Source organism: Thermobia domestica, chromosome 8, assembly GCF_964235325.1.
Source record: "Thermobia domestica chromosome 8, izTheDome1.hap1.1, whole genome shotgun sequence".
NCBI lineage: Eukaryota > Metazoa > Arthropoda > Insecta > Zygentoma > Lepismatidae > Thermobia > Thermobia domestica.
Window position 1 is genome coordinate 291,276,344 of NC_137461.1, and position 20,184 is coordinate 291,296,527.

Here is a 20,184-nt window from a genome sequence, read left to right on the forward strand (position 1 = left end):
AGTGTTAAGAAGTATGGCTCATAATTATGCAATTATAATGGAAAACTAGGTTCTAGTGACCACCTACTACAGATAGATGCATATTTTTTATACTAATTTGATCATTATTCGAGTAAACAGTTCTATCAAATTTTGACACATTTCTTACATTTTCAGGTTAGGTTAGAGCTTTGTATTTCTTTGAGCAAAGTATGTCTATATGAAGAGCTCCATTACTACTTGCAGATTAACTTCAGGAGGGATCAGTATAAATACAGTGTGGGCGTATAACATAAAAACTACAATACATAAGATAGAATCAATTTGTGCTATGTGGCTAAAAACACGAATGTTACCTAACTGAGTTATGGTAGGAGCGCATCAGGCGGCTCAGAGTGATAGTGAGCGGGTGCATCCATAGGGAGCAGGCGCGTCAGCGATGGGGGTATAGGCCTACGTATATACGAGGATAGTGGAAGAGCACACTTACACATACAATACTTTCATTATCACTTAAATCATTTCAATATGCTGCCATTGATGGTAATTACTTATATTTACTCTTTCATTCCTTCACAAAAAATGTAGGGCTTCACATCGTATTTTACCTATAAATTTTCTATTTCGTAAAAGTGTCTGCTCGAGTGAACCCCTAATTCGTTTACACACCATCGCAAACTCGCCCGTTCCCTACAGACGGACCTCGACTGTAGCCCTCCAGCTTCACCTTGGCATTAAACCGTAGTAGATGCAAAACTTGCTTGTAATAAGCAGCTTGCAAAGTTTGGTGCGTGGTTTTGAGACGTCTGGCTTTCACTGTATGTATGTATGTCTTATACAATTGTACGCAATTAGATGATAACACTCTAGGAATAAGTAAATAAGAAGTTTTACGCTATTTGCATGGAATATCCCCCCAAAAATACTGTATTTATAGACATAACTGTTATGCCCTTCTAAGGTTAACTTTTACTGGCAAATTGTTTAGAAAATACATTCACAAAAATACTATGGGCTGATTTTGTCCTAAAAATTACAGAGTATATGTAATTTATTTCTAGTGGAATCTCTATTGTAAAGCTACAGCCTCACACGTTTTCTAGCTACATATTCATATTTCTTTTTGCGAGTTAACATACTTTACCTGAAAATTAAAAAAGAAATGTATTGCTAATCTACACCGATATTTTTCCGCTTTTCTGTATCACTTTATAACAATTTTCAAGTTAACAGACTTTATCTGAAAATTAAAAACAAAAGCACTGTATTCCTAATCTACACCATTATTTTTCCGCCTTGGCAAGAACAAAGTTCAGAACATTTTTTTTATATAGCATACGTTGTATCCATGCAGTTGCTGCTTCGATGTTAATTCTTTATCATAGTAGAATTGAGTTTCGGAGTTCTACCTTCAACTTTTTTTTGACAAAATTTTAGCCTCGCTCGAGGTGTACTAGACCAATCAGCTCTCAGTGTTAACCGTACCTGAGGGATCACTTTGGAAGCCACAGACAAACGATATATCGTTTGTCTGTGTTGGAAGCTTTATGCATTGCACAGTCAAGGGGAAGGTTGAGGAAGCCCACAGGTACGGTTCGTCTAGGGGACCCCTACGTGGTCGACTATGCATATGGCCCTAAATGATGTACGAAACGTGTGTACAAAATTTCAAGTTTCTATCTTGAATAGTAAGGACGGGAGAAACAAATTACCAATCAGCTAAGAACATCTCCACAGTGGCCCAGATGACTCAAAAAGATTCGGATGTAATATAAAAATTTTCTGAGACATCCTAGGGTCATGTTTTACACTTTATTCTCATCAGAATAGAACAGTCTTTCAAACGATACCATTCATATGTTTCCGTCATGTATCTGAGGCGGGAAAAATTGCAAAAAATGGGATTTTTGTTAAAATATCCCTTTTTTTCAGCATTTCTGGTCCCCTCCCCCCTGTGTTAACACACAGATCTCAAAATCAACTGAAAAATGTTAAGGACATAGTGAATATGTCTACAAAATTTCAAGCTTCTATTTAGAACAGTAAGGTAAATATATATATATATTAACACATGAGCTAAGAATATCCCCACAATACCCCAAATTCCCACATAAAACGGGAAATTTTCTAAGACATCCCTTTTTACCCTAGGATCATGGTTCGTACCTCATTCTCTTCAGAATGGAAAGTACTTTCTAACGTTACCAATCACATGTCTTCATCATGTATCTGAGGCGGGAAAATCTCGATAAAGGGATTTATTTAAATATTCCTTTTTAAAACCTTTTTACCCGTTTGAACACAACTTGGGGCACCGCAGAGATCTGAAATATATCTGTAGAATACTAAGGAGTACACTGAATGTATGTGCAAAATATCAATCTTCTAGGTGCAAAAGTAAGCCCGCCAATAAATAATATGCCTACAGTACCATAAATTCCCGTTTAAAAGAAGATCTGAGGTAAAAATTTCCTGAGACATCCTTATTTATACTAGCATTATGGTTCGTACCTCATTCTCTTCAGAATAGAACAGCCTTTGAAACGGTACAATTCGTATGTCTCCGTCGAGTATCTGAGCGGGAAAATCGAGAAAAAGGGAATTTTTGTTATAGGTGCAAAAGTAAGTAACTCAAGGGCCATATGCATAGTCGACCACGTAGGGGTCCCCTAGACGAACCGTACCTGTGGGCTTCCTCAACCTTCCCCTTGACTGTGCAATGCATAAAGCTTCCAAAGTGATCCCTCAGGTACGGTTAACACTGAGAGCTGATTGGTCTAGTACACCTCGAGCGAGGCTAAAATTTTGTCAAAAAAAAGTCGAAGGTAGAACTCCGAAACTCAATTCCACTATGATAAAGAATTAACATCGAAGCAGCAACTGCGTGGATAGAACGTATGCTATATCAAAAAAATGAAATAAATGTTCTGAACTTTGTTCTTGCCAAGGCGGAAAAATAATGGTGTAGATTAGGAATACAGTTTTTTTTTTTTTTAATTTTCAGATAAAGTCTGTTAACTTGAAAATAGTTATAAAGTGATATAGAAAAGCGGAAAAATATCGGTGTAGATTAGCAATACATTTCTTTTTTCATTTTCAGGTAAAGTCTGTTAGCTCGCAAAAAGAAATATGGATATGTAGCTAGAAAACGTGTGAGGCTGTAGCTTTACAATAGAGATCCCACTAGAAATAAATTACATATACTCTGTAATTTTTTTTTGACAAAATCAGCCCATAGTATTTTTGTGAATGTATTTTCTAAACAATTTGCCAGTAAAAGTTAACCTTAGGAGGGCATAAAAGTTACGTCTATAAATACAGTATTTTTGGGAGGATATTCCATGCAAATAGCGTAAAACTTCTTATCTATTTATTCCTAGAGTGTTATCATCTAATTGCGTACAATTGTATAAGACATACATACATATAGTAAAAGCCAGACGTCTCAAAACCACGCACCAAGCTTTGCAAGCTGCTTATTACAAGTAATTTTTGCATCTACTACGGTTTAATGCCAAGGTGAAGCTGGAGGGCTACAGTCGAGGTCCGTCCGTAGGGAACGGGCGAGTTTGCGATGTTGTGTAAACGAATTAGGGGTTCACTCGAGCAGACACTTTTACGAAATAGAAAATTTATAGGTAAAATACGATGTGAAGTCCTACATTTTTCGTGAAGGAATGAAAGAGTAAATATAAGTAATTACCATCAATGGCAGCATATTGAAATGATTTAAGTGATAATGAAAGTATTGTATGTGTAAGTGTGCTCTTCCACTATCCTCGTATATACGTATACCCCATCGCTGACGCGCCTGCTCCCTATGGACGCACCTGCTCACTATCACTCGGAGCCGCTTGATGCGCTCCTACCATAACTCAGTTAGGTAGCATTCGTGCTTTTAGTCACATAGCACAAATTGATTCGTATCTTATGTACTGTAGTTTTTATGTTATACGCCCACACTGTATTTATACTGATCCCTCCTGAAGTTAATCTGCAAGTAGTAATGGAGCTCTTCATATAGACATACTTTGCTAAAAGAAATACAAAGCTCTAACCTAACCTGAAAATGTAAGAAATGTGTCAAAATTTGATAGAACTGTTTACTCGAATAATGATCAAATTAGTATAAAAAATATGCATCTATCTATAGTAGGTGGTCACTAGAACCTAGTTTTCCATTATAATTGCATAATTATGAGCCATACATCTTAACACTGTTTCCATAATCACGTGAACCGATGCATACTTTGAGCAATTACAGCGCGTCGATAAACAGGAGTTCGATGATGTCCACTTGTCTTTCCTTATACGCATATCACCAACGCTAATGTGCCTGCTTCCGCGGACAAAATCATGCATGATCCCTCAAATTGTGCCCAGCTTGGAATCGGAATAAATGCAAACTTATCCTGTGTTGGGCATGGTTTTTCGCACTTATTTATTTATAATATATAAGTTTGCAAGCATATTATAAATGTGTACGCAGCTGGTGGTCAGGTAAGAAACCAAGAATGCAGAAAACGTTAGATCATTAGTGAAAAAAAAGGGATGTTAGCGCTCCTCAACTTTACCTATGCAGAGAAATGTAGGAAAAGGAAACAGGGAGAAGGATGTAAAACACATTAGAATAACATTTTCACGATGAAATATGTGTAACTATTGAGTCAATTTTTCCCATGAGTGATGATTCCAGTTTTTTTTTTCGATTTCAATATACTGCGGATGAAATGTATTAGTAACGAAAATACTGAGAATTCACATTGAGCACGATAGGCTATGGCTATGTGGTCCTGAGGGAACGTCATGGTTCTCGGGGAGAAATTCCTCCCCTCCGGCCGATCCTTGAAATCACCACTGGACCCCTAGAATCAATTCTGAAGCTATTCTACAATCTAATCTAAAATCTACTTCAGTTCCAATACTGTAACAACAAGTATCTCTCGCTTATTTTATTTCAGGTATAAGTTGTTAGTCCATTCTTTGACCTTGTATTCAATATTTGCACGAGCGGAAGCAAAATATCCTGCAATCTTCTTTCAGGAATTGGTATATATTTTTAAATTGGATGCCATCAATATGTCATTTATTATCGCTTAATCAGCTCAACGAATTCGGTAAACTCATTAACATACTCAAATATTTTGTCAGCACGGAGCATATGCATTTTATACAACAACAGAAACTGGTACGGGCTAGCAAAGGGTGCGTTGAAGCACCCCTAGCCATCCTCTTGACTTACGGGAAGGTTGCGGGCTTGTTTGACCCTGCGGGAGAACTCTGCAACGCAAATTATCACGTGTCCCGTACATAGCCCCTAAGTAACCCGCAGAATAACTATGCATACGGCCCTCAGAGATAGTAAAAATAGGCCTAACAAAAAATTCTTTAGTTTTAAGTTATGACGTATCACACCCTATGTTTCGACCCAGAAAGGCGTAACACCATACGTAACGTGTTCTAGAACGCTTCCACTCTAGAAAAAAAGCTTTATTAGTACTTTTTAAATTGAATAATGAAAATACAACCCTAACGTATAAACATATACGATATATATATAAGGGGTTAATGTCGTGCTACTGTTTTTAACCTTCAATTTATTTCCTGCTCAATAGTAGGCATACCCGTGTTTTGTCAATATTTACTTCAATATCACGAAATCGGGGCTTTTGGCCCGATACTCTAACCAAAACATCACAATTACGTGACCATGTGTGACTTTTAGTAGATACTCTACTATTGGTATGTGCAGGACAAGGGCGCCGTTTTCTGTGTAACTTTGAAGGGCCCTATGAAAGATATGCATTAGTAGAAAGGAAAAATGAATGACCATGTACTGTAGAAATAGGAGAACCTGCTTCAACTTAGCAATTTGGCCCCTCTCGTTAGAGGGCCATTTCAACTTTGGGGGTCCCAGACCACTAAAGCCCCAGGATCGGCGCCCTTGGTGCAGGAGTAACAACTTATGCGAGCTAAATGAAGTTTTTCTAAATAATCAACCTTCACCTAATAAGAATATTAAGTATTAATATTAATATTAATAATAATAGTAATAATAATAATAATAATAATAATAATAATAATAATAATAATAATAATAATAATAACAGCGGTTCGGAGTTCACGCATGTATCGGATATATTTAATGAGAACCAAGCAGCCAGCACCATTTTTGTTTTAAAGCTGAAATTATTTTCGAAATCATACGCACTTATATGTAAATTGGTAGCATGAGTCACTTGCATGCACTCGTCACGAATTACTGGTGTGTTGATACTATGATTTTTGTCAAGTGATTTTTTTTGAGTCCTTGGAAATGAATCACAAGCAAGTGAGATCCCTTTCAGCATACAGTATGCACTGTAGTTAACCTATTTGTTCACTTCTTTGTGGATTTGTGCAGGAAACGAGTTCCTTCTGAGAATCCCTTATGTCTTTGTCCCTTTTCTTGTTGCTATTTTTGTTTTGCTAACGGTACTGTTTCTTAAAAACTACATACTTCCACTACCTAACACAATAATATCGTATTTTAATATACACTTACCTCCGTTTTCTTAGCAGTTCTCTCCAGCACTAGACAAACGAACACACACAATAACAAGTCAGAATTCGCTCCATAACAACACGAAAACCAGTCGAGCATGCGCAGTAAGTGCTGGAGACTAGCTTCAAACAAACACGACAGGTGACGCTCACATCAAGAAGAAATGCATCAGTTCCGATGCAAAAATCTGCATCAATTGAGTAATCTCAAACCACAATGCATTTATATGTCTCAAATGACCCATTTTTTTATTTTCGATCGTTCTCTCGGGTTGAAAATGCTGCGCATCAGTGACAAAAACGAAATTTATACATATTAACGCGCCATTTGATGCACGTAAATGTTTCAAATTTTCTATGATGCACTTGTAGTTCTGTGTGTATGCCAAAAAACAGAGCATATAAGGAGCTTCTCAACTTAGGGATATGGAGTTGAGTTGATTTTAACGTTCTTTTCAGCAGGGAAGGTATATGAGACGGGACCTACTCATTAACGTGGAATCTGAATCACATGATCTCCCACCGGGAATCGAACCCGGGTCTCTCAGCCAAAGGCGCGTACGCTAACCGCTTAGCCACGAAGCAGCTCTTAGGGAGATGGAATTCTCTATACATAAACTTCTCATTTAAAATACCTGGACACGTGTCCGAGCACTTTCGAAAATTCCACATTCAAGGTTTGAAGGAGTGGAAATTTTTTAGAAATTTTTCCTCTAAATTTAAATAAGCGTTGTCTGACTCAGCATCATTGAAAAACGGCTATTGAACTTTCGAGCACTACTCTTGATTAGTACTTATTTTCATTTAAAAGTAATTAGAATCCTTCCGCATAACGAGAAGTTCACGAGGAATGTGATAGAACAACATTTAAGTAATATTTATTACTGCGGTATATTATATAATGACTTAACGTATTTCTAATTTTTTTATATATATATATAATTGCACTCAGTGTCGTACTTACGATTTTGTTCTGGGGAGGGCTTTACTAACTTTCGGGGTGACTTTGCCTGAAAATGTGAAAATTCTGCAACATATTTCATATACTTTACCAAAGTAAGTAAGATTTCGGGGGGGGGGGGTTAAGCCCGGAAGCCCCCCCTAAATGTGCCACTGATTTGCACTTCATTATGTTTCACAATCGCTTCATTAATCTATATATTTTACACAATGAACCATGCAACACTGAAATAGTTTTTGGGATCTATGACGTAGCTGAACTAGTGTCATTATCGAAACTAAATTTTCTTGTCTCGTCTCAGAATTGAGACGACAATTGTCATATTTCTTGTTTGGTCTCAAGGGTGCCGATCCTGAGGGGGCCCGGACCCCCCAAAGCTCATGTGGGCCCCCCTATTGTATTTATGGATATACAATATTTGACATAATTTGAGTGCAATTTGTCTTAATATCCTTATATATATATATATATATATATATATATATATATATATATATATATATATATATATATATATATCTTCTGCATCTGAATAGGCCTCCCCAAATTTACAGAGAAATCGGCGTCCTTGTTTCGTCTCGAACTTCAAAATGTATATCGCGTCTTATTTTTGAAATGACACAAGAAATTTCTTGTATTGTGGGGTACAGTACTTAAACCGCTCATAAGCTATTTACTGGAATTTATTCAACAACAACAATTTCCGTTGTTGGAAAATCTGGTAAGCTCTGCATTATGAAAACTCTGCTGTTGCAGTCATATTTCAATGCTATTAGGAAAGCTAAATTGGCTAAAAGATATTGAACTTTAAAAAAATATATCTACAGGGTGTGCCATAATTATGGATATGAATTTTGACTGACTGTAGTATTTGTAACTCAAGACAAAAAGTTTCGATATGGCAACACTGTGTAGTCTGAGATTGGGGATAACGCTCACTGCATGGAGCACCGCCACACTACGCCATATCATTGCAAGAGTAACTGAACGAACATTCCCGAATCGGTAGATCGGTCGTCGTCGGTCTGTGGAATGGCCAGCTTCGTCTCTAGATTTGCCAACACCTAACTTTTTCTTACGGAGTGTTTTAAAGGACAAAGTGTATCAACATCACATATGCAATTTGGTGGAACTACGGGAAGCTATCACAGAAGAGTTCCACAGGATAAAAGTATGGGGCTGTCAAGTAGCTTGTGGTAATCGTCTCTAGGCATGTACCGATTTAGATGTTATATTGGCGGACCATGCTATGGAGAAATTAAAATTCTTGTATGGAAAGGTACAACAGTAATGTGCTTAAGGGTCTTCACTATAGCGAAATTAAACTACCACTAATTTTAGAGTATTTCTGTAATATCTTCAGAAATAAAAAAAAAAAATTCGAAAAGCGGAAACGTAGTGAACTAAACAATACGATTCTGCATGTGATACCTTTATCACAATTCACCTATCTGCATTTGGTATACAGCTATACAGAACCCGCAAAACCTGTTAAATCCATCTACATTTGCAAATCGAAAGCAGATAGATGAGTTCTGATAACGATATCACATGCAAAATCGTATTGTCTAGTTCACTACATTTCTGCTTTTCGAATATTTTTATTTGTTTTGAGGATATTACAGAAAACCTCTAAAATTAGTGGTAGTTTAATTTCGCAGTAGTGAAGACCCTTAAGTTCAAGTTATCTTCCCAGTTTCTTTACCGCAGTCTTTGAAACATCATATCCATAATTACTGGGTACCTTTTACTATGTATTTTCGAAATTTGGTTTCAAAACAAATAAGTTATCATTTATAGGCATTAATGACTCTTTACAGGCTGGTTAGGAAAATTGACGTCCAACTTCAGGCTAGAAACTGCTCTGAAGACAGATGAAAGAGTCAGGCTTATGAACGAGATCATTTCTGGAATTCAAGTTATTAAGATGTATACATGGGAGAAACCTTTCAGTAAATTGGTCTCTATCGCTAGAAGGTAAGCTACCAATCGCATTGTTGCGAGACATGTAATATTTAACTAATTTATTTATTTTTGAGTTTAACATCCCACGATTATACATTGACGCTAAAGGAGACAGTTATGATGAGATAGAAGATAACAATTGAATGAAAAAAGTATGAGGAAACGGGAAATCCAGAGAAATCCACAAACATGGTGTTTGTTCACAACAAAGTTCACTTACCGCGGGTTGGAATTGAACTAGGGTCTCCACATACCAGAAGTGAGCTCTCTGCCACTGAGCCATTGTGGCCCCAAACTTAATTTAGTTCTACGAAGTCTCACAATAAAGTTTCATGACTAATGCCAGTATTCTATCACAAAAACAATGTTTATAGCGTGAGAACAATGCTGTTATATTATTTAATTGCAGAACATTTAAACAGCTGCTAATGGGATCAATTGTATCAGTCTAAACATCGGTTCCTGGCCTCTATTGTCATGGGTTCTTGTATTGATAGAACCCAGTTTCGTCGTCTGTCACAATGTGAACCAGCAAAGAAGACTCCGACATCAGAGACTTGATCAGACTAACTCGGTATATCACTAAACTTTCTGAGCCTACTGCTGTTCAGTCAAAGAATGAGTCACAAACTTTGTACATTTTTTTTCCTTTTCCCGATTCTTCTTTCCGGATCTGCTGAATCGTTTCGCGGTTGATATGCAGTACATCCTCCATCGAGTGGACGATCATGCGATGTCTCACCGTAGCAGATCGCTAATACGCTACACTTTATCATTTGAGCGGCTGGTGGAAGAATGTTCACATTTGCGGTAATCAGAAACGTCTTCACGTCCATTGTTATCACTCAAACACACGACCAGGACACGGTATTTTTTACAGTAAACAGCTCTGATAATCTCATAATTCTCTGTTGCTAATTTCCCTAACTTTCTGATTATCTCGTAAGTTTCTGTTGCTGATTTTACTAACTTTCTGGTTACCTTCTAAGTCTCTGATGTTGATTTGCCTAACTTCATGATTATCTTGTCTCTGTTGCTGATTTCCCTAACTTTATAATTATCTCGTAAGTCTCTGTTGTTGATTTCCCTAACTTTATGATTATCTCGTAAGTCTCTGTACTTTATTTCCCTAATTTTATGATTATGTCATAAGTCTCTGCTGTTGATTTGCCTAACTTTATGATTATCTTGTAAGTCTCTGTTGCTGATTTCCCTAACTTTATGATTATCTCGTAAGTCTATGTTCTTTATTTCCTAGTTTTATGATTATGTCATAAGTCTCTGCTGTTGATTTGCCTAACTTTATGATTATCTTGTAAGTCTCTGTTGCTGATTTCCCCCACTCTGATCATTTCGTAATTCTCTGTTGCTCATTTCCCTAAACTTTATGATTATCTCGTTAGCCTCTGTTGTTAATTGCCCTAGCATTATGATTATCTCTAAGTCTCTCCTCCATGCCGATAGAAGGTGATTTGAACTTAAACGGCATAAGAAGTATCACTTTCATCTTAGCAAAACCGAAAACTACGGATTGGACACTAACATCTGTCATTTTTCTATTACTTTTACATGTTACTACTCAATTTTTTTCATAAAAAATGATAACGCTCCCCCTTAGAACACGTATTTTAATCAATTTAATATCATATGATTCTTGTATGGCATAAGGTTGATAATTATGACACCCATCATCTCTGTTTGTTCAGTTGTTATTGCGTGTTGCAATCAGACACAAACTCATATTAGCTTTTATGTAAATAGATTACATAGGATTCATGAGCAACTCTCAATTAATTTATGTGAAATAAACTTCTGCAATTGATTTGTGAATCAAAATTAAGAAGCTATATTTATTGTAACAAAAGAAACACTGTCCAAAGTTTCAACACACCCTGTATTTTAAACTATAATGTGCTACAATTTCGGATATCTATTGATAACATATCTTTCATCCGACACTATTGAACATAAACGAAGATACATACATATATACAGGGTGTTTCAAAACAACACCGACAACGATTGGGAGGTGATTCCTGACACCAAGATAAGACAAAAAGTATAGACCACCGGGGTGCACAAATGCTTCCTTTCGAAGTTATAGGCTGCTTAGAAAACACGAAAAAATCAACTTTAAGGATCATAGCTCCAATACTATTGAACCTACCGTAGTCGAGGCAAGACTTCACTGGAGAACTAATATGTGTACTATCCAAAAATACATGTTTCAAAATCCTAAGGTACTTACGCAAAAATTTTTGTAGAGGGAATTTGGCTACGGGCATACAATTTGAAGTACTCACGAACTACTTCCATAAAAATTGTTTCGGAAGTGCCGCAGGATTCTGAAACATGGGTATTTAGATACAGTACATACCAGTTACTAAGTGAAGTCTTGACCCGACTACAGTAGTTTCCATAGTATTGGAGCTATGGACCTTTAAAGTTCATTTTTTCATGTTTTCGGCAGCCTATAACTTCGAAAGAAAGTATTTGTGCAGCTAGGTTCGTCTATACTTTTTATCTTATCTTAGAATCACCTCTCAAACGTTGTCGGTGTTGTTTTGAAATACCCTGTACAGTTGTTCTTATGAAAAAGTTAAAATTCTATTCGCTGAAGCCTTCAGCCAATCCCGTAGGTCCACGTGTCCATCTTCCAACCAATCACTTTTCGCCATTTTGATCCTTATAAGGGCCTTTTTCAATTTTATCTTGTCTACACTATCGAAAATACTGTGTCATAATTTATTAATAGGTAAGCCTCCTGTGCAGTTGATCAGCTTATCTCTTCCTACGTTTTTTTTATCCAATCTGGTTCTTTCCACTTCCTTATTCTCATTTTCTTCTCTATCTCCAATACTTCTGTCTTATCTCAGTTAACTTCGCGATTAGTCTTCTTAACATGTTTGTATATCGCATTGGTATCTTTCTTCCTCTTCACATCATCTTCATGTTGTTTTATCCTTTCTTTCATTCTCTTTCCCGTCTCTCGTACATATAACATATCGCAATCCCCACACCATACCCTATAGATTACTCCTTCTTCCTCTTCATTAATCTTTCTGGTGCCTTTTCTATTCTTCTTTACTGATCTCAATAAATTTTCTCCACTCCTTCTATAATCTCTGACCACTCGTTTCTTCAATAACTTCTTCAGTTTCTCCGCTTCTTCTCCCATGTTTTCTATACCATGCTATCTTCCACTCTCATCCTCTTCGTTCTTCTTTCTCCCTCTCTTCCTCCTCCTGCGTTCTTCTTCCTTCTCTAACTCCTTCCTGCTGTAACCATTCTTCTCTAACTGTCTGTAGAATTTCTCTATGCTCTCCTTTCTTCCTCCCTCTTCGTTCTCCAGCATTTCTATTCTTCTTATCCTATTGGTTATGAAATTTCTCTTCGTAATCTACCCACGTCGCTGCTTTTGTGGCAGAACCTGCCCGCTGAGTACTCCTTCTGGTACAGTCCGCAGCAAAAACCTGCAACATGAACATGTTAGTTGATTGTACAACGACGAAATCTTTTGCTCCAAAATAAGTGTGCAGTTAAGGACACCGAGATTTCTCCTGGCATGATTCGTGCCACTTAGACGTTATGTTGATTCCTTGCGCTGTTAGGCGTAGTTTCACAATAAACTTACATGCTCATGTTGCAGTTTTTTTTTTTTTTTTTTTTGCGGACTGTACCACTTCATAACCAGCCCCTCTCCTTGTTTTATTATGATCACGTCTAAAAAGTTTGTCCAAGCTTATACCTTTCTCTTTATCTCCACACTAAACTACAGTCTGTGTTGAAGCTGTGGTCAGTTTTTCTTTTGTTACAATATCAATCCAAAGCCATGGATAGTGTTGTTATATAAGCTATATATTTTTTTTATTTTCAATCGTACTTTCAACCACAGAACTGTACAACAAATTAACTAGTTTAATTTTTAGATATTAAATTTTTATGTTTAGATAGTATAATATAGTTTTATAATTAGATATTATTTCTTCTCCAGGTTGGAAATAAGCTTCATCAAAAGAACATCCATCATCCGAAGCATTTATTTGTCTTTCAATATGTTCACCTCCCGACTAGCTATATGCCTCAATGTTATTACTTTCATTCTTACTGGAGGACAAATCACAGCAGAAACGGTAAGTAATTTTAAAGATTAACTTACTACCTCGTTGTCACTTTTGTGACGTACTTTCAAAGTCAGTAGACCAATGTTTCAACCAGGTACATGATTTCAGGGTCTTTACAATTTACATTTCGTGGTCGCTAAATACGAGTTACATGATAGGAGATTTCTACCCAGGACCGAAATGAGAGACTACAAAGTGAGCGGTGGTCAGGTGTACAAGGCTTAACACTTAAGAAGAAGAAAAAAGGGATCCTTTAAGATCTGACACCCTTTTAAGGTTGGTTTAAAGGGACAAGTTTTACTGATAGATGTCATTAGTCTTCGTATCTCATGTATTTTTTACCTTTCACGAAAATTCACGATTTCTTTTACAAATTTCAACCTAGAAACTTCAAATTTTTAGAATAGGAACTTCATGACCTATTGAAGGCAACAATCCGTGCCGATTTTTCATTTAGAATTTTCTTCATTGTTGAAATGTCTTCATTGTTGAGATGGATATACAAATCTTTAACAATAGAACTGTTTTAACAATGAAGAAAATTCTAAATGAAAAATCGGCACGGATTGTTGCCTTCAATAGGTTATGAAGTTCTTTATCTAAAAATTTGAAGTTTCTAGTGTAACTGTACCAAAATTTTACTTAAAATATTTTTCGTATAAACGCAAATTCTGCGTTGGTGCATTATGTGACGTTCATCTGGATTCGTACACTTTGTGTGGTAAATGTTTCTCACTGATCGTGCTGCCGCCTAGTGGTGCTAAAAGACAGGATAGAAGAAGAAGAAAAGGAAAGAAGAGAGAGGTAATAGTTAGTTTTTCGTTGTAAGTGTTGGTGTGTGTTGACGTTAATGACTCAGCTATTTTTTGCTGATCATGTCATGATCTTGTAACCAGACGTTATTTAAAAGTAGAAGTTGTCATGTGATTTGGAAAATCCATCGTTACCTTCGAATATGCGTAAATGCTCAGTAAAAATAATACTGCTAATCTAAATATTCTGGTGTTTTTTACGTAAGTCGTTATTAAAGTAAATCAGCCCCAAGTAATAAGGGGGCATGACCGAGATTACGAGTGAAGAAAAAGGACTTTGTAGGTTGCTCTTGGAGGTGATGGACATATAATTACAGACTAAACCAAAAATGTCTGAATAACTTGTTTCATCCAACGGTAGCTGCTACATAATGCTGTTGTTAAGTCGGCCGGGAACGACTGTTACATAAACACTTGAAATTTGAAGAAAGGACAATTTCTATGTGAAGATTACTTCAGATTCGGTGAGTTAACAACAAATGTGACTAAAGTAACTGGCGCCACGACGGACCAAACTGTCGTTGTGGACGATTTTAACGCGTTTTTACAAATTTACTACGTAAGCGGGGCTATATATCCAAAATCATCAGTTTATCACAGGTATGTTTATCTATTGAATAAATGGCACTGTAATGTTTAGATTTGTTCGTTTTCTCTTTTTCTAGATCGCATGACGAAGTAAGACTATGGTCATTGTGTCGCTTGTAAGTAAGGTAAACCGGGGTAATAAGGACCACCATATCTATATTTTCGAAGAAAAAAGTATCAGGAGCTGTTGAAAAAACAGAGCCATTGTGCATTTTAGAACATATATTTTCTAGTTTACATTTTAGACAACCCAGAGTAGAAGGAATATAATGCAAAGTAAAAAATAAACATTATTGTAAGGTATAATACTAGGTCCCAAAAGCCCCACGCTCGGGGTAATAAGGACCAGCGAATGGGGTATCAAGGACCAGTAAGGGTAATAAGGACCATCACGAAACGAAGGGCAATAATGCTACTCTGCACCTTACTGGCACCCTTCGCATATGTAGATTAGAGTGTCAAGGTTCTCCTGTCCTGTCAAGGCAGTACATTCAAGGTGATACCATGTATCACAGGAGTTACACTGTACCCATTTCTCGTCTGATCCCTTGGGCATATGGCACAAACCACAGACGTCAAGAGTGGAATCCTCACGGTGCTGAGATGATTCAGATGTTGCTGAATACTACTGTTGAGATGCCTGAGATGTTGTTGCTTGCATCGGTGTATGCACATTTGCCTTTGCACGTTTGGCGGGACGTTTACCACACTTTGCAGAATCTTCCTGTAATCGTTGCAGTGCCTCCTTCGATGTCAGACTTTCACCATACCGAAAACGACGCACTCGTTGCGATCTTTCTGGTGGCGGCGAGAAGGATGTTGAAGATTGCTGTATTGCAGACAAGAAAAAGTGTTTCAACTTATGGGAGCCGGAGAGTTGTGATGTATCACTGACACTTGGAGAAGAGCGACCAGAAGCTGGTGAGGCTGAAGACAAACTATTGTTTGTTCCAACAGACGACATAACAGGAAACACAGAGGACGGATTATTGGTTGGTGTTTGCCCAGCATATGGTTCAGCAGAGGAGTACTCCACTTCCGTTATCACTGATGAGTTGAATGGATATATCCCACATGCAGCGAACCCACTTCGAACGTTCTGCGGTGAAACTGTTTCCAGTACATCTGCTAAGAGCTTGGGAAACATAATTTTCTTTACCTATCCGGAGCTGACTCTAGCGTGAAGACGTAACTTCTTTTGCCATTGCGCCTTCAGACCACGAAACACACTTTTGTCCAAAGGCTGTAATAAATGAGACAAATGAGAAAGTAGACGCAGTAATTTGATATTGTGTTCAACTGCAAGGACAGATAGTTCATAGCTAAGGTGTGACAAGTGTCCATCAAAAATAAGTATTCGTGTTTTCTGAGATAAATCCCTCGTAGACGGCAAAAACAATTTCTCAAACCAATCCATAAATTGCTCCTTCCCCATCCCACCATTAGGGCTTGTTGTGTATCGCGCTGCAGGAGGCCCTCGCAATGTCCATTTATCATACAAGTGCTTGCTTTTGTATATTATATATGGAGGAAGAATAGTACCGCTAGCTGATGCACAAACATTGACAGTTATTTGCTCACTACCACTCCCCCCAATAACTTGATTCACCTGTTTCATCCCTTTTCTGGCAATTATCAGGCTACTCTTTGGATCAGTCACGAAACCACTTTCATCAGAGTTGAAAATGTACTCTGGGCAACCTTAATACCATATTTATCCAGAGTACTCTCTAGCAAGTCGAACCAATGTTTTATGACGTCTTCGTTTGTTGCTTGCAGTCTATTCCTTCCACACTGTTCAGTCTTTCTCACTGAAAGTTTCGGATGACGGCGAAGAAACCCATTCACCCAATCAGGACCTGGTCTTCCGTTTTTGAAGGGTACATCTTTTTATTGCGACACACAATATTCTTGAACTACGTCACACAATTCTTGTTTGTTCATTCCAAAACCCCAATCAACAAATAGAATCAAGCACTTCTCTAATTGTGATTCTTCCTCAGATGTTAATGCAGTAGCCGTTCCAGGACGCGCTCGTAGTGAACACGTAGTGTGTAATCTCCGTAGTAGTGACGTTTTACTCACCTTGTAGGTCCGTGCTGCTGCTCGGATACCCAATCTGCCACTTGTTACAGCATCAAATACTTATTCCATGGCAGCAGCATCTTGGGTGGCGTAATTTCTTCTCCCTGGGTCCCTTTTTTTTTGTAATGACGCACCATTTCCTACGAGAAAGAGAAAAAGGGGGTAATTAGGACCACATAGCATAGTTGCAAAAGCAGTGCAGAACATATGAAAATAAAAACCTATTTCTGTCATATTTTGTACTCATGTATTTTTAACATCTGTCCATTAACTTTTAGGGACACATACGTCATTTCATATTACGACTATTGCAATATAGAACTGCTCCTTTCTGTCCTTTGGGGTTTTAAGGACCACTATTTGGGGTATTAGGGACCATACCTATTTATTTCTCATGCTACTAATAACTTATTTAGTTTTACCTAAATGCATACACCTACGTATTCTACAGAAACAGTTTTCACATTCTCGGAAATATTTTTACTTTTTGCATACAAGCAATATGATATTTCTAAAGAAATTCTCATGCCCCTCACAAACCCCTCAAATATTGCTACCAAAGTTCATCAAAGTTACTGATTTCCATAAAGACACACTTGTTTAATACTATAGTTAGTCAAACTATTTTACCAGTGATTGTTTTCATGGTTACTTACCTTCTTTCCACTTTCTGCTTCAAATCAAAACTTCAGCAAGTTTTTCTGTAGCTTCGTACAACACCGTAGGAACTTTTTATGGCGTTTCCGCGCGTCCGCGTTTTGACTGAATCCGTTTCCCGGTCTTATCTCGGAAGTTTGTATGACATCTGTGTGTCAAATAGGACTTACAAAAACAAAAGAGCATCACCGACCGTCCATAAGCTTAGTGCGCTTTCCGCTTCGCATTTCGTGCCGGATTTTACAACAATTTATCACGCGGTCCCTAATGCCCCGTGGTCCTTAATGCCTCGCTTTACCTTAATCTATGAGAGTAGGTGATGTTATCATCTATTTTTCATAACCCGCCTTAGATCTTCGCCCAGGTGGTTCCGTCCGGATCTGGACCGTAACGGTGAGGTGTGTCGCGCCTTCCTTAAACGATAGTCGTGGGGACGAAGTTTCTGATCCCTCAAATAAAATAGTGCAAAACTATATTATTTGAGGGCGAAGAGTAGTGAGAGTTCTCTGCGGAGGCCGGTTGAGGATGGTGTGCACCGCGCAGCACTATGCCGCTCGAACCCAGAACCGTAATAGAATGGCGTTTCCCTCCAGGGACGGATCAATTAATATTAATTCACGTTTTTATTAATTGATTCGTAACGGATGTAGCATCTGGGAGAAGATCTAGGTGTAATATTCGACAGGTTTCATTTCTCATGATATGCTATATGCGCTAACTTGAAGATATTATTGGTGTTTGTTGTGTTTGTATATTTGTAACTGGTAATCATGGCAGAAAGTGAAAATTTGAGTTTGCAAACTTTGCTTGAAGCTATTAATAAAATTAACGCTGCTGTTAACGAAACTAAAGAACAAATGCAATCACTTAATGGTAGTGTGAACGATACTAAAGAACAAATACAATCACTTAATGGTAGTGTGAACGATACTAAAGAACAAATGCAATCACTTAATGGTAGTGTAAATGACACTAAGCGACAACTCAATGATGTCATTACCGAGTCGAAAACTGAAACCCAAGCTCAGATAGAAAAGTTCTCTAACGACCTTACAGGTAAATTAGAAATGTTAGAACATAGGATGGATGGGCAAATTCAGATACTGTCGACTGAGTTAGTACAAATGAGAAGTGAAATAGACAGGGTTAGTCGTACTTGTGCGGATAACTTTGAAAAACTGTCAGCACGGTTTCAGGAGAAATTAAATGTGCAAGAAACAAAGGTTGATGAAGTTAAGCTTGCCGTGAAAAATAACGAAGACAAAATACGTTTTGTAAATGCTAAAGCTAATCAGTTAGGAGATCAAGTTAGGGACACTGAGGAACGTATTATAACGATTGGAAATAAAGTTAAGGATTTAAGTTCCGATGTCGATTTAGTAAATGATAAAGCTGAGCGAGCGCAGGAAAAAGTGGGTGAACACGAAAGTAGAATCATGAAGTTAGACCAAAATGTTCGTGAGATTTATGATGTAAGTATAGCAACCCGTGAAATAGCTCATCATACCCAAACAATGATAGATGATGTAAAGGGTGAAGTAGAAAGTAAGTTCGAGAAAGTGAATCAAGAGGTCAGAAACTTACGCGTAAGTATGATTGAAAGCCCAATTAGGTCATCAACGTTTGTGGGAAATGTAAAACCTGAGGTGGAAATTAAAGAAGAAAAAGTTGACACCAGTGTACGTAAAAACACCAATCCTTTTCTTGATTATGACGTCAGTCCGGTGTTGAGTGAAAATGATTCTTCGGATTCTCATAGTGATAATAGCTTTGTTGGGGTAAAAACAATCAAACGGAGGAAAAAGCGAGAAAGAAAGGTAGCTTTAAAGTTACGAGATTTAGAATCTTTCGAGAAATTCTCTGGTCACGAAAATGAATTGACTGCTACTGCATTCTTACGTAAGTTTGAAGATCAAACTTCGCTTATGTCAATTTCTCGTAGTCAATATTTAGATATTATCAAATTTTTGTTGACTGGTTCTGCGCAAAATTGGTACATTAACAATTGTGTTTTTTTCACTTCTTACGATCGTTTTGCCGAATTGTTCAAATTAGAGTTTGAGAATGAACAGGTTCGTGCTAACAAGTTAATGGTATTGCAATACAAGCCATATGATGCAAAAGTCGACGGAAGTGTCTACAATTTTGTGTCATATAGATGTAATAAGATTCAAGAAATTAATCCCGATACAAAAGAATCGTTAGCTATCAGTATGATTCTCAATTTGATTCCACCTTACTACCGGCGTCAGTTAACAACTTTGTCTACTATGAATTTGTCTTCTGTATTGTCCGTTATACAAAGATTAGAAGCAATTCCCAGGTCTGATAATCGTAACAACAGCAACAATCATAGATTTCTGAAAGTCAACCAGGTGTTTGTTAATAAGAACGGTAAGCGTGAAAGTAATCAGAATAACGTTAATGATTGTGATGAATCAGATCAGGTACATTCGAACGAAAATTTAAG

The 20,184-nt window shown here is 37.4% G+C and overlaps 1 protein-coding gene across 1 annotated transcript in view; it reads left to right on the plus strand.

Moving 5' to 3' along the window:
- Positions 1-20,184, plus strand: part of LOC145693712 (putative multidrug resistance-associated protein lethal(2)03659) — a 217,401-nt gene that overhangs the window by 87,735 nt on the left and 109,482 nt on the right. Inside the window, exons 7-8 of the mRNA XM_081769997.1 lie at positions 9,304-9,460; positions 13,443-13,581. Of these exons, the coding sequence (XP_081626123.1) occupies positions 9,304-9,460; positions 13,443-13,581 (296 nt within the window). The remainder of the gene's footprint in view (positions 1-9,303; positions 9,461-13,442; positions 13,582-20,184) is intronic.